General features: G+C 46.8%; 1 protein-coding gene across 1 annotated transcript in view; it reads right to left on the minus strand.

Moving 5' to 3' along the window:
- Positions 1 to 14,759, minus strand: part of SORCS3 (sortilin related VPS10 domain containing receptor 3) — a 501,281-nt gene that overhangs the window by 249,961 nt on the left and 236,561 nt on the right. Inside the window, exon 3 of the mRNA XM_037905076.2 lies at positions 2,136 to 2,235. Coding sequence (XP_037761004.1) covers positions 2,136 to 2,235 — 100 coding nt within the window. The remainder of the gene's footprint in view (positions 1 to 2,135; positions 2,236 to 14,759) is intronic.

A 14,759-nucleotide genomic window follows, 5' to 3' on the forward strand; every position in this document is an offset into this window, starting at 1 on the left:
TTGCTGGCTCCAAACATGTGCATCCAAGTACTTCTGTTACATGTCATGGTTTCCAAACATGTTGACCATCCCTCTCTGCCAAAGTTAGGGCTCTGGGAGTCCTACATGGGCCAGGCGCTAAGCAAATGCAAGTAGCTGAGAAGTTGGGTGTCTCGAGAGCCGTTGTCTGGTGCATTAAGAATAGTGGTAACATTTCACAGGATCACGCGCTCAGCACAACCCAGGGCGACAAGCAGCAATGTGCTGGCAAGGATGGCTTTTTATATATCAACACTATCGTCAAATTGTGGGCTGCTGCACTCGGTGTCCCACAGGGGGAGCATCCACTCTCAGGATATACCGCACAGCAGGCTAAGATCTAAAATCGCTCTCCTCGTTACAGTGGACCAATTATGGCAGGTTTTGACGGGGCCTTTTTTTCATCTTATTTTTCAACATTGTATCAAGCAAATTGAATAAACAGTCGGTCATCGCTGCGCTGCACTAACACACCTGAAAACACAGGAATCCGCTTCCTGGAAACTGCCAGATAATGGCACCATTTTGCTGGGAAACAAGTGGTTGCTAATAAGCAAAGTGTACTGTATCTGCAACCTGATATCTTGCTTCAGATCTTCGGTGGGTGACGTTGCTCTGGAAACAGAACGAACTGGAATCAGCTCTCCAGCCTGCTTCATAGAGCCCTCGCTTTTAAGGCCAGAAGGGATCATTGTGATCCTCTAGTCTGAGCTTGCTGTATAGCACAGGCCAGAGAATTTCACCCAGTACCAACAGACTGCCTCCATATCAATCCCGTGCACTAGATCTCGCCAACCAGTTTTGAATCAACCTTATCTGATGCTTGTGTGGTTTCAATTACACTCAGTTGAATTAAGTCTCTTAATGAGGCCGGTTGTCATTTTTCTGACTTGCCTTTGGACTCTCAAGAACCTACTCCTCCGAGGACAACAGATGGGACCTTGTGGGGGCAAGCAGTGATAAAAATCTATCCAGCAAAATGCAACCAACTTTATCCCATTTCACTCAGAACATTGACCAGGTGAAGACAATTTTCATGAGAATTGAGCCTCTGCTTTGGAAAAAAATTAAAAAGCTGCCATATACATATCAGTACGGTAGTTCTGGGTGATTGCTATAGAAATGTGCCTGCCATAAAGATTCCAGACAGAGAAATAAACATCAGTCCTGAAACCTCTGTGGCCTGACCAGTGATGGAAAAACAATAGTAAATAATAATAATAACAAAATACAACTCTGGAAAGCTATAGAGAGAGACATGATCAAATGTAATAGTCTCCGAGCCTGCCTAACGTGCCATACAGATACAAGCATTTAGCTAGAGCAATCTTGGTCTGACTTCCAGGGGCAGCTAAAAGTGCCAGCGCTCTGCTAGTTCCTTGAACCACCACAATGACGACTTCAAATCAAAAAGCACCCAGCAGTCACTCTCGGTCTGTGTTCTGTGAGTCAGCTGCAGCTCTAATTGCATCACGTGGGAAGCCTGGGCAGAGGGCTTGAAAGCGATGACATCGTGTTCTCTCCCACGAGTTCCACTCAAAGCTTAGGTCCCGGCCCACAGCCCCACATGCACGCATATCAGCCCTCTGACGTGACGTAACCAGCCACAGGTGTCAGTTACATCGTTTCCTCCAACTCTTTTTGCTAAATTAAGGAAACATAAAAGGAAGCAGCATCGAATGCAAGGAAGGGATGTCTTTTACCTGGTGTTTCCAATATTAAGTGGCTGATTATAAGGCAAGGAGAGGTGTATTAGTTGAAATCAGCAGAGGCAAGGGTCTCACAAACATGTGTGTGAATTCAGCTTATTTGGAGGTAGAACAATCAGCAACAAGTGAATTTACCTCCCTTATTTCTCTAACAACAGACTAGACACTGTCTGCGTGAGATTAAAGGCTTGATTCTGCTGTGTAAATCAAGAGTAATTCCACTGAACTTCATGGAGTTACACCAGTGTAAATTAGGCCAGATTCACGTCCTTGAGTGTACGGCTGGATTTTGCTGGATTTTGGCTGGATTTACGGCTGGATTTTGCTTTAGGATCAGAATTCTTTTTAAAATGAAGAGAGCATGGTAATTTTGTTTCTATGGCTACCAGATCAACGGCTCTCCCTTACCTTCCTCTTGTTCGTAGGACTGACATAAAGGTAGCTCAGCACAGTCTTCAGGCCCACTTTGTCATTTAGTTTTTCATAGGTAGTGCCATAGTCCGTGGACCTGCAGGGAAGAAGAGACAAGAAGAAAATATAAGGTTATTCAAATGTTGAGGAGGAAAATTAGCAAATGAACAGATGCCTGAGGCTGCAGCCTGCACATTCTTGTTCCTAAACCTGAGGTTTCATGTTTCATTCCAGGGGGAGGATGGACAGGAGAGGAGAAAGTCCTTGAGCCCTTTGGGACAGACACTGTGTCTACATCTGCTTCCCATTCTGCATTGAGAATCACACAGGCAAACCCCTGTGCCCAGGCAGAGCCCCACTGATTCCGGTGCACCCGGGTGGTTTTCAATGGAGGACCAGGCTGTTTGTAGGTTCCTAAGCATTTAATGATACCCTGATCCTACGCAGCACCCCAGGCACTCCTGTATGACTTGTATTTAAAACAAATAGAACAGATGAGTCCACTGGAAAAACCTTGACCACGTTTTTTTTTTTCTCCCAAGAGATTGGGATCAAAATCCATATCCAAATTGTAGCAATTGAGCTCATGTCTAAATCAAATGTATCCGTACTGCCAGTTCTAAAACTCTGTTACCCCCGTGCTAATCTGTGCCAGGTGTTTTATTTTTTCTGTGTTAGGTAGAGAGATTCAGGCAGATCCCACAAGAGACAGCAGATGATCTGGGGGCGACGCTGCCCATTCGTGACTGGCAAAAAGCACTGTTTCCTTCACTGCAGCTTTCTCCTCCTCCTCTCTGGGGGCATTTGGAATCCTTCCCCTTCTTTGTTGCTTCTCTGTGTTTTCACCCCACCCCACCCCTGACCCAAACCAATGTCCATGTAGTCTGCTATCCTCTCTCCAACAGCAACCAATGCCAGATGCTTCAAGGGAAGATGTAAAATCCTCACTATGCACTTAACTGTTTAACATGAATGGCTTGGGGAGAAATTGCCTCCTGACCCTTTATGGTGATCACTGCTCAGTTTATGCCCTGAAGCATGAGGATTTGTGGCCTTGGGATGTTCTCCTGTCCCTTTCCTCCCCCCTCTTCCCCTTCATCCTCCTCATTATACATTTGAATAGAAAATATTTAGGAACTGTAGTGGGACGGCTACCCCAGTCCCGGAGAACAGGGGTTGAAAGTAGCCCCGGAGAGGGATGCGGCTGGAAAAAAAAGAGTGAAAGGCTAGGCTGATTGGGGAAGCAGCCACAGCTGGGGCCACACCCAATCAGGGCCCAGCTGGCCCTGATAAGAGGGCTGGGGGCCAGGAGCTGAGGGAGTCTCATGCTAGCCCTGGAGTGAGAAAGGCTAGCTGCCTGGGAGCAAGGTACCCGAGGCAGAGTAGTGCTGGGGAAGGGCAAAGGGAGCTGGGGAGCTCCAGCCTGGTAAACCCCCAGGCTGCAGGCCTTGTTGAAGGCCTACAAAAGGTACAGGGGCTGCAGAGGCAGCAGGTCTGACCCCTTGCCAATGATGAGCGGCCATTATAAACTGCACTTTGCCCCAGTGAGAGGAGGCTAGATGATGACTGGCAGTAGCCACTGAGGCGAGGTGGAGATAGAGGGTTGGGGGTTCCCCTGGGAGGGGAGACCCAGAGCAAGGGGGTACTGCAGGAGCAGAACCCTGAGGTAAAGGACACTGGGGTCCGGGAGGGGCATGGGGCGAGCAGCAGGCGAGACACTGGCCTGCAGAGGGCGCTCGGTACACTGGAAAAGAGCTAATTCCCAGATGACCAGGAGGAGGCGCCACACCGATGAGTCTTTGCTTCGCTACAGGAATGCCATGCACTTGCTAGATGTACGCTCCCTCTGATACCAGCTGCAACATAGGTGTTCGTTATCATGATTTTAGTGTCACTGGTTTTGAAGTGTCAGGGGGGTGCTGTGATCAGTACTCTGATCCCTAAGCATCTGCTGCAGGAATTGGCCATGCACCTCTCCCAATGCCAAAGTGAACAGCATTGCTCCCCTAAAGGGTATAATAGAGCTGCTACAGATTCCCTCCCAACTGGCTGCGGAGTCTGATTCCACAGTCTGTCCTCAGCCTGCCTTTTTTACTGCTTCAGTGTGGATAATGCACCCCAGCATCTCACAGAAAGAGTCCGGCATTGGTGTTGTCCACTGCAAAGCATCAAAACAAGATGTCTGGGGCCAGACTCCAGAGTAAATCAATGGTGGAATCCATAAGGCGGGAAGCCCAGTTACAGCCCCATTGGTAACAATGACATCTCATCATGCCTTTGTTCCCAATTTTTGCAGCTGGTCCCATCTTAAAATGAGCTAAACCAACCCTCATAACTTGAACACCCACAGCTCATGGGATGTTTGGAAGCTTAATCAGATTCCAGTTTGTATGGCTTGAGCTCACCTGTACTAAATCTACCAAAATATCACTACCCAGATCATCACCGAAGTAGCTGACTGACTTCTCCCTCCCAGCAAATGTTGAAACTAAAGGAGTCTGATGGATAAAACTAAATAATCCAAGAGCAATTAGTTGAGCTGTATGGGGCACCCAGTACATGCACATTCACTGGGACAGGAATCGTCAACCTATGCTAAAGCTTTGCAATGGAAATAGGATGAACACTGATGTATCTCTTTGGTCTAGCCCCTGCCAGCAGTGCTGAAGCTCTGAACAAGCCAGATCCATAATTATGAAAGGGAAATATACAATATCTCATGTAGTGGAAACCTGACGATGGAAGAAATTACTATTTGCATTCTATTTGAACACTGATTGAAAATAGTGGTTTAATATTCCCACAGGGCCAGTTTGGTTTTGTTCCCATCGTGACTTGCAGGTCTCCCAAAATGCTTTGCACTTGTAAAGATGTCCTAATGACCCTTTTTCATTAGCCCAGTATCAGTCACTTGACTTGCCCTTTCAAAGAATAGGTAGAGAGAAAGTATGACTCTCTTCCCCCCCCCTTGTCCCAGCTTGTCCTCCCTTGCCCCTGTTTGCCCCCCCTTGCCCAGAGCTGATTTAAAAAAAAAAAAAAAAGCAACAAGCTACAAGCCAAAAACTAGCCAACAAGCAACTCATAAGCCAATTAAGCCAAACACAAACCCAATTTCTGCATTTTTTCCCAAGGGTTTGGCATGTCTGCTCAGAACACCTCATGATCAGTTTGCACTGCCGTGGCCAGTTTATCCACTCGCAACACAATGCTGTTGGGGAGATCACCAGCGACAAAGCAAAATGGTGCTGGAGGTAAGAGAGAAGACGGACAACCAGGCCCTCGCACACGTGCATGCTACAGTTCTGGCTGGGATATGCTACCAAAGCAGAGCTTTATATAACCTCCAGAGAGGGAAAGGCCGGGATCTCCATGGAGTCCATTTGGCTCTTATTAACCTATTTTATATGGAAGATGCTCCGATACTATGACGACGAGCAGCAGTAAAAAACCCTAAGACAGACAGACTGATCTGTGGGGAGCAGCTGTCATTGTCATATAAGGATGGGGAGGGGGGCCTGACAAGAACAAAAGTCAACCTCCATTTTGGAAGATGGAGTCTGGCCTGCAAGGGGCAGTATTGGCTGCAAGCGCCAACAGGCTCTCATTGCTGTATTATGGGAAGCCGACATACAAATACTTGACTTGTTCAATACAAGCCCTTGTGTTGCTTTAGTGTGTAACCCCTTGGGGTTTAGAGAGCATGGCCCCTTTAAATCTTTTTCCTAGGGGGGAGAGGGAGCAGTGAGGGAAAGGAGGGAAACTTGGGGGTGTGGTTCTGGAGCCCAGGGAGAGAAGGGCTGCAGCAGGGAGGCCCTGGACAAAGTGAAGGAGAGAGAACCTGCCTGAAGCCTGGGAAGGGCAGGGCGGCCGATCGGGGACACCCCAGGAGAGGAGGCAGCAGGAGCACTGTGCCAGGGAGGAATCGCCCGAGAAGGACAGGCCGGAGCTGGACCCAGTATCACTGCTGCCCAGAGCTGCATGGGGCTGTCAGTGCTGGGGCTTGTGCCTCTGCATTGGGAAGAAGGAGGGAGGCTGTAGCTAGTTAAGTGGGGAGGTTGTCTCTCTCTGGCTTTGCAGAGAGCGGCAGAATAGGGTTTGTTGGGGAAAGTTCACTGGCGCCGAAGACGACCAGCAGCACCCAAGACTCAGCACTGGACTGGAACTTTGCTCAGGACTCCTGAACTCTGTGTGCAGACACATTGCTCAGTCTCTGCCCTTTCAGACTGTGCTACCACTGGGCCTGTGGGGCCTGGGTTTGATGCAACCCTGTTCTACTGCTCCCCCTACATTTCCCCTTGTTGTTTTCTCCTCTCATCCCTCTGTAAATAAATATCTCCCTTTATTAGATCCATGATACTTTTCCTGTGGGTGGATGTGTCCACTCTGGGGGGGTTGGAACAGGTGCCCCTGGGGTGGAAGGAATTTTTCCTGCTGCATTCCTGCGCGCGCCGTCTCTTGACCAGAGCTGCCTGCAGAGCAGACTCCATCTTGGCCATGAGGGTGCTAAAGTTACAAATGCAAAGCACAGTGTGTCCATTCACCCTTGTATACACAATGCCCTATGCCACCTGTATGGCTGAAGCAAATTACATTGAAGGAAGAATATTGACTGCTTTCAAGGGACTACTATTGCATTGATCCAGTCCAAGAGAGGCATATGATCCCTCTATTCAAATCAACCAATCAAAGCTTTCCTTGAAGCTACAGTGGCACTGAAACCACTTTACTCCCCCTGGAAAAAGCAGATTTATAAGGTAAGTCACTTATTTGGAGCTTGTGGATTCTCCTGTAACCACATGGTAGTCAAAATGCAAGAGAGAGAAAATTACCGGCTTGATTCAACTGCCCTGACAAGCTACTAAGCATTTAAACCATGATGCACCTGCTCCCGAACCGTGTTAGAGCAGGGCTTGTGGACCTAATATGGAGTGAGAAAGTTCCCTCTGGCAAGCCCCGTCATAACTCAGTGTAACAAGCACCTAAGGAAATCAATCCAATTCCCACATTTATAGGAGCCTGGGCTTCCTCACAAACCCTACAGACAAATGGGCCTGAGCCAGCACCTTCTAATATTGCAATAACAAGCACTCGTCCTGGGGAAATGAAATGGAGGTGGCAAGAGAGAGCGGGGGAGAGAATATTAGAGCAGACAACGACCCACCTGGGACAGCCAGGAAGGAGCCGTGTGATATGAGCCTGTCTTCAGAAAGGACACGGTTACGCCAGCTGACTCTTGTCAGCAGAGCTGTCCCAGCAGCCGGGTCTCCCACCCCGCCCCGCCCATGCTCTGGCGGGGAGAGAAAAGGAAAACGGAGGGGTTTCATTTGTTTGCATCTTGAACCATTCGGCGGAGGAAACCGGCTATAAAATATGGATCAGCCCCTTGGGGACGGATGAGTTGCAAACACTGTGACTTGTTTAGCTGGGCGTGTGCGTGTGTCTGAGTCTCCCCGTAAACAGAGGCCTTCTCTCTCCCTCGGGGTGAGTCACAGTGTACTTGTGCATTTTCTGTCTCCCATTCCCTTACTGTCCCCTCTGAATGTGCCTCTGTCTCTATCTGAAATGAAGGAATGTCTGGGGACATGGTGAAATGTGGAACGATCCCTGCAGAGCTTGACTCCAACACTCGGGGATAGCCCCAGTTCACCCATCGGTGGCCCTGCAATCCCTGTAGCTACACCAGCATGGCCCCCTAAGCACAGAGAAGAGCAGGAGCAATGCAGACCCTGCTGTCTCTTGTCTATATGCAGGGATCAGCAATGGTTTGCACCCATTGCCAGCCTTCAGTGGCTAAATCGGGGTTATACCAGAGCATAGTCCAGGCCTTAATTTCAGAGAACATGAGGGATGGAAACGCTGGCTCCAGACTTACAAGTCATAGAAACCCTCTGTGAGAGTCACCAACTTCCCACCCAGTTGGGGAGGCTGAGACGCTGAGGGCTGCATGTAAACTTGTGCATTTAAAATGAAGAGTAAATGCGCAGAACCTGGTGCTTTAGACAGCTGACCCACTGCCCCATTTCACAATGCTGTTGTGTTCCCACCAGCCCTTGTGTGTCCCTCCTGCTCTCTCTCACAGTGGCTGTGGGCTATTGGCACTCTACTTGTCCTACCCTGGTGATATTTCCCCCTGCACCGCTTAACACTCAGTTGGGATTGGAGAGGTGCACATTCCTTGTGCTGCTCCACTGCCCAGAGGTGAATTTCACCCTGCTCAAGCCCTCTGGGTCACTGTTACTGCAGGGGAGAGAATTTGTTCAATGTCCCAATCAATGCTCCGTGACTTGGCAGTCAATAGGACCCGGGCCACTTTGGGTTGTGGAGTGCAATGGTTCACTCTGCTTCGTCCTTGATGCCGCTTGGTTTGTTCCTCTGATGTTCCAGTGTGTCCTGTGATGTGCTGCTGAGCATCCCTATGCAGGTGGCACACAAATTAGGGGAGTGGTAAATAATCAAGAGAACATATCACTGACTCAGGGCAGTCTGGATCGCTAGGTAAACTGGGCACAAGCAAACCCTTTTAATACAGCTAATTGTAAATTTATACATCTAGGAATAAAGAATGCAGGCCATACTTATGGGATGGAGGACTCTATCCTGGGAAGCAGTGACTCTGAAAAAGATTGGGGGCTGTGGTGGATTATCAGCTGAACATGAGCTCCCAATGTGGCCAAAAGAGTTAATGCAATCCTAGGATGACCAAACAGGGGAATCTCAAGTATGAGAAGAGAGGTTATTTTACCTCTGTATTTGGCACTCATTTGACCGCTGCTGGAATCCTGTGTCCAGTTCTGATGCCCACAATTCAAGAAGGATGTTGATAAATTGGAGAGGTCAGAGAAGAACTACAAGAATGATTAAAGCATTAGAAAACATGTCTTACTGTCCTAGATTCAAAGAGCTCAATCTATTTACCTTAACAAAGAGAGGGCACAGTCTACCAGTATCTACAAGAGGAACAAATATTTAATAACGGGCTCTTCAGTCTAGCAGAAAAATATAAACACGATCCATTGGCTGGAAGTTGAAGCTAGACAATTTCAGACTGGAAATAAGGCGTAGATTTTTAACAGCGAGAGTAATTAACTATTGGAACGGTTTACCAATGGCTCTGGTGGATTCTCCATCACTGACATTTTAAAATCAAGATTGGGTGGTTTTCTAAAAGATCTGCTCTAGGAATTATCTTGGGAAAGTTCTATGGCCTGACAGGAAGTCAGACTAGATGATTCCAATGGTCCCTTATGGCCTTGGTACCTATGAATCCCCCGCACCCACGGGGACCTGGGAGTTCTTTTCCCCACTTCAAAATATCAAGGATGCCACATGTTGCCTCTCCTCCTTCTGTTGGATGACTTCTTGGATGACCCAGTCGTGTGTAATGGGAGCTTTTTCAGCCCTTAGCTGGAGCAGGTACATGGAGCCAACTCCTTAGCAGGGAGAGCTTTCCCCCAAAGCATTTTAGCTAAATAGGTGTTATTCGGAAAAAAATCAGTGAGTCTAAGTGTCTGAATAAAACCCATTTCCCTCTCGATTCATCCGGTTTCACTTCCTTGGTATCTCAGATATCACAATTCTACCAGTTCTCACAATACTTTCCAGGGTGGGCAAGACCTGAATTTCTAATGTCAAAAACCAAACAGGTCACCTTTAAGTCTTTTGGTGAGCTCTTATTTGTCCTCAATGCCATTGATTTAAAATTTTCCACTTTAATGTGCATGGTCTCCAACCAAAACCCTGCAAAAGTTCCTCCCAAGCAACTGGTTCATGATACCAAAGCAATTTTTTTCCCTTAATGACAGCTTCAATCACCAAAGGTTTGCAAGACTTGAAGATGACCTCTGCTGATAAGCTTCAATTTATACAGTGCAGCAGAGATCGGTAAGGCAAAACTGGCTGTCATTGTGTATTAGTCATTATGATTCACAGTTCAAACTGAAGAAGATATGAGCCATCTGGGAGCATTGGGGGGTTTTGTTTTGTTCTGGGGGGTTTTTTGACAGCAAAAGTATCCTCTGTGCTCCTTCAGTCTGTATCTTTGCAAGGAGACTAGATGGCTCATGGGATTGGCAATAGGTTACAGAGCCTTCTACCACTAGGCTAATGATTAAAGCCCTACCACAAGCTAGCAGTGACCAAAATTTGTTCTGTTTGATGGTTCTTCGGGGTTGGTTGTGACAACTAGGCCGATGAATTTACCTGAACTGCAAACTCAACTGTATTATCCTGATGCTTAGAGGTGACCTGACGAGAATGGGGCAGAGAGAGAAACCCAGATAACCTCACCCCTCACCACCCCACCGGCTCCACATGAGTCCCAGACTCCATCTGGAAAGACAGTTATTACCGTCGTTGGTACCATCTAAGAGACCATCAAACAAGGGGGCTTTTCCTAATAAGACTGGACTTTAACAATGTTCCCTCTAATTTTTTACATCCATGTGCGGAATGAATTTTGTTATGTGCACCAATGATGTGTGATGGGGGTGGGGCCAAGAGGTTCAGAATGTGGGCAGGGGCACCGGGGGGTGAGGGTTCTGGCTGGGATGTGGGCTCCGGGGTGAGACCAGAGATGAGGGGTTTGGGGTGAGAGAGGGGGCTCAGGGTAAGGGCAGAGGGTTGGGGTGCAGGAGGGTGAGGGCTCTGGCTGGGGGTGCAGGCTCTGGGGTGGGGCCAGGGATGAGGGGTTTGGGGTATGGGAGGGGGCTTAGGGCTAGTGCAGAGTGTTAATGCTGGACAGTGACAGTGGTATGTTAACACCTGTAGCCCATTTATTTCCTCTAAATTAATACAACAGGTCTCTGTGGTCACAATTTTGATCCCATTTGACAACTGTCCACATCACAGTGGGCACTAATTGGCAACCTTAGTTTGATCAAATTGGCAAGGAGTCTGACTCTGAGAAGTTTCAGGGTGGTAGCTGTGTTAGTTTGTATTAGCAAAAACAATGAGGAGTCCTTGTGGCACCTTAGAGACTAACAAATTTATTGGCCAAACCGGAGAGTCTCTATGCAAAAGAATAAATGGACACAAATATGACATCAGAAATTATAACATTCAAAAACCAGTAGGAGAACACTTCAATCTCCCTGGTCGCTCAATAGCAGACTTAAAAGTGGCAATTCTTCAACAACAAAAAACTTCAAAAACAGACTCCAATGAGAAACTGCAGAACTGGAATTAATTTGAAAACTGGACACCATCAAATTAGGTCTGAATAGAGACAGGGAGTGGATGGGTCATTACAAAAACTAATTTCCCCCTACTGTTACTCACACCTTCTTGTCAACTGTTTGAAATGGGCCACCCTCACTAGCACTACAAAAGTGATTTTTTTCCTCCCTTGGTATTCTACTGTTAATTGAATTGTCTCATTAGCACTGACCCCCCACTTGGTAAGGCAACTCCCATCTTTTCATGTACTGTGTTTATATACCTGCTACTGTATTTTCCACTCCATGCATCTGATGAAGGGAGTTTTAGCCCACAAAAGCTTATGCCCAAATACATTTGTTAGTCTCTAAGGTGGCACAAGGACCCCTTGTTGCTTTTGCTGAGAAGTGGTCTCTACAGGCCAGGGTTGAGCAGTGTCGCTTGTACCACCCTGTCTCTTCTTGTCCTCTGGGAAAATAGGGGACCCTCTGGATAAATCCAGTGATGTGATTATTCAGAACGTCCCTCAGCAATGGGCTGCCTGAATGGCTTTGGACCCACCCTCTGTAAGTGGCTCAGAAGCTGTGCTCAGCTTTGTCCCAGAAAAGGAACTGCAACATTTCCCATGTCCCATCTGAAGCAGAGATGGACATGAACTGAAAGTCCAGCTCTAAACACATCAGATCTTGAGGAAAGTTTGAATCCTGAGCTGGATCTGAGCTATGAAGCTTCAGCGTGGCCCCAGTAGTAAGGGTGGTTTAACTTTTACAGAAGCTGTTGCTGATGCTTAAGAGAAAACCATGACCGCCTGGAGTCTGTGTATATCCTGCCAGAAGAATATCTCCATGCTTTCATTCATCTGCAGTAGGCCATTATCTGGAAAACGACCCGAGCCAGAGGCAGCAAAGAATACAGGTGACGCTCTAGCTCTTCCTAAGAGTATGATGCTGTTCACTGGTTGTGACCAAAGCAGGAGCTAGAGGAGACATCTTCTCTCCATTCCACTCAGGTTTATCTCTGTGCCACCTACGGTCTACAGAGAAGAGATGGGGATGTCAGAGAGGTCCATAGGAACGAAGTGGTGACAGCTTCCCAAGTTTCAAAGTAACAGCCATGTTAGTCTGTATTCGCAAAAAGAAAAGGAGTACTTGTGGCACCTTAGAGACTAACCAATTTATTTGAGCATGAGCTTTCATGAGCTACAGCTCACTTCATCGGATGCATACTGTGGAAAGTATAGAAGATCTTTTTATACACACAAAGCATGAAAAAATGGGTGTTTACCACTACAAAAGGTTTTCTCTTCCCCCACCCCACTCTCCTGCTGGTAATAGCTTATCTAAAGTGATCACTCTCCTTACAGTGTGTATGATAATCAAGTTGGGCCATTTCCAGCACAAATCCAGGTTTCCCCCCCCCCACAAACCCACTCTCCTGTGATCTTTTTGGTAGAATTTTGTATGAAGGTATTTTCCTGATGTCCTCCATGTGCTACTTTGAGAAAATAAAATCATGAAAATAAATACATTCCCTTCCCATCCAAGGTTATCAATCCACTCTACAAACATAAATTAATTAAGCCTCATGCCACCCCTGAGAGGTAGGTGATATTATACACCCATTTTACACCTGGGGAAACTGAGGCACAGCAAGATTAAAGGCTGGATTTTAAAAGATATTTAGGAGCCTAAGGTGAAAGATGAGTGCCTTGTGAGGTTTTTAAAAATGCCTCGGTATGTAACTCCCATTGATCTCAATGCAGGTTAAGCATCTTTCTTCATCTTTAGGTGTGTAAATGCCTTTAAAAATCTGGCCCTAAGTGACTTACCCAAGGTTGCGCTGTGGTAAAGTGAGGCATAGAAACTCAGGTCCCCTGACTCCCAGTGCTAAGTGTTAACACAAGATCGTCCCTTCTTGGAATTTACTGATGCTCTAATGTAGGTAAAGATGTTACACTTAAAATTAGTCTCCATTCCAAGCAATGTGCTGGAAGTATGCTTGAATGCAAGAGATAAAGATGATCCCACTGCATTACTGTTATTAGAGTAGCACCCAGAGGCCACAGTTGAAATCAGGACTCCATTGTGCTAGGCGCTGTACGCACACATGCTGATAGATTGTCCTTACCTCCAAAGAGTTTACAGTGTAAACAGAGGCAGACAGAAGTGAAGTGATTCTCCTAGCATCACAAAACAAGTTAGTGACAGAATTTGGATTAGAACTAAGGTCTCCACAGCCACAGTCCATCACCATATCCACTAGGCCACATTGCCTCTCCGTTCAGAGTATGCTGCCTTTACACATGAGATAGCCTGGGTTCTAAGCTCCTTTGAACTTCCGCCCCTACAAAAGGCCTGAATGGATTCACCAGGAGGGGGGAAAAAAATCAGTATGCCCCAGGAAAAACACCTCCAGCCAAGATGGCTACTAAAGAGAGAGCAACTTATTTTCCCTGCATTGTGCAGTAAAGAGCGAGAGAATCTGCCAGGTTATAAAACTGAATTGATCTGAGCGTGTAAAACAAACTGGAAGAAAAGCTGGAGGTGGGGAATGGAAGGTAGAGTGCACAGAAGTTCATGGCAACCACCATGGAAATGGCTCGGTGCACGAGCAGCAGGAATACTGAAAAGACGGAGACAATGGGGTTTTGAAGAGACAAAGGCAAAGGAAGTGTATCACTGGGAAGGTAGGCACCACAAAGGGATGAAATAAATTTGTCACCTTGATATGCTCACAGAGATGAGGACAGAGAACCGATGCTGAGGAGAGAAAGAAATTTCCTCGAGAGTGAAGGGGAGCAGAAGAGGAGGAAATATGGAAAGAAAATCTGAGGCTCACACTCCAACACAGCCGAGTAGGAAACTAGAGCATTTCGGACAAGGACAGGGGCAGTGCTAGCTTCCCTCACTCTTCTCCCAATGGACAATGAGAGTAGTAAGATTTCAGAGTAGCAGCCGTGTTATTCTGTATCCGTAAAAAGAAAAGGAGGACTTGTGGCACCTTAGAGACTAACAAATTTATTTGAGCATAAGCTTTCGTGAACTACAGCTCACTTCATCAGATGCATGCAGTGGAAAATACAGTGGGGAGATTTTACATACACAAAGAACATGAAACAATGGGTGTTACTAGACACACTGTAACAAGAGTGATCAGGTAAGGTGAGCTATTACCAGCAGGAGAGCGGGGGGGAAAAAACGTTTTGTAGTGATAATCAAGGTGGGCCATTTCCAGCAGTTGACAAGAACGTGTGAGGAACAGTGGAGGTGGGGGGGAAATAAACATGGGGAAATAGTTTTACTTTGTGTAATGACACATCCACTCCCAGTCTTTATTCAAGCCTAAGTTAATTGTATCCAGTTTGCAAATTAATTCCAATTCAGCAGTCTCTCGTTGGAGTCTGTTTTTGAAGTTTTTTCGTGAAGAATTGCCACTTTTAGATCTGTAATCGAGTGACCAAAGAGATTG

Source organism: Chelonia mydas, chromosome 7 (assembly GCF_015237465.2).
Source record: "Chelonia mydas isolate rCheMyd1 chromosome 7, rCheMyd1.pri.v2, whole genome shotgun sequence".
NCBI classification, from domain to species: domain Eukaryota; kingdom Metazoa; phylum Chordata; order Testudines; family Cheloniidae; genus Chelonia; species Chelonia mydas.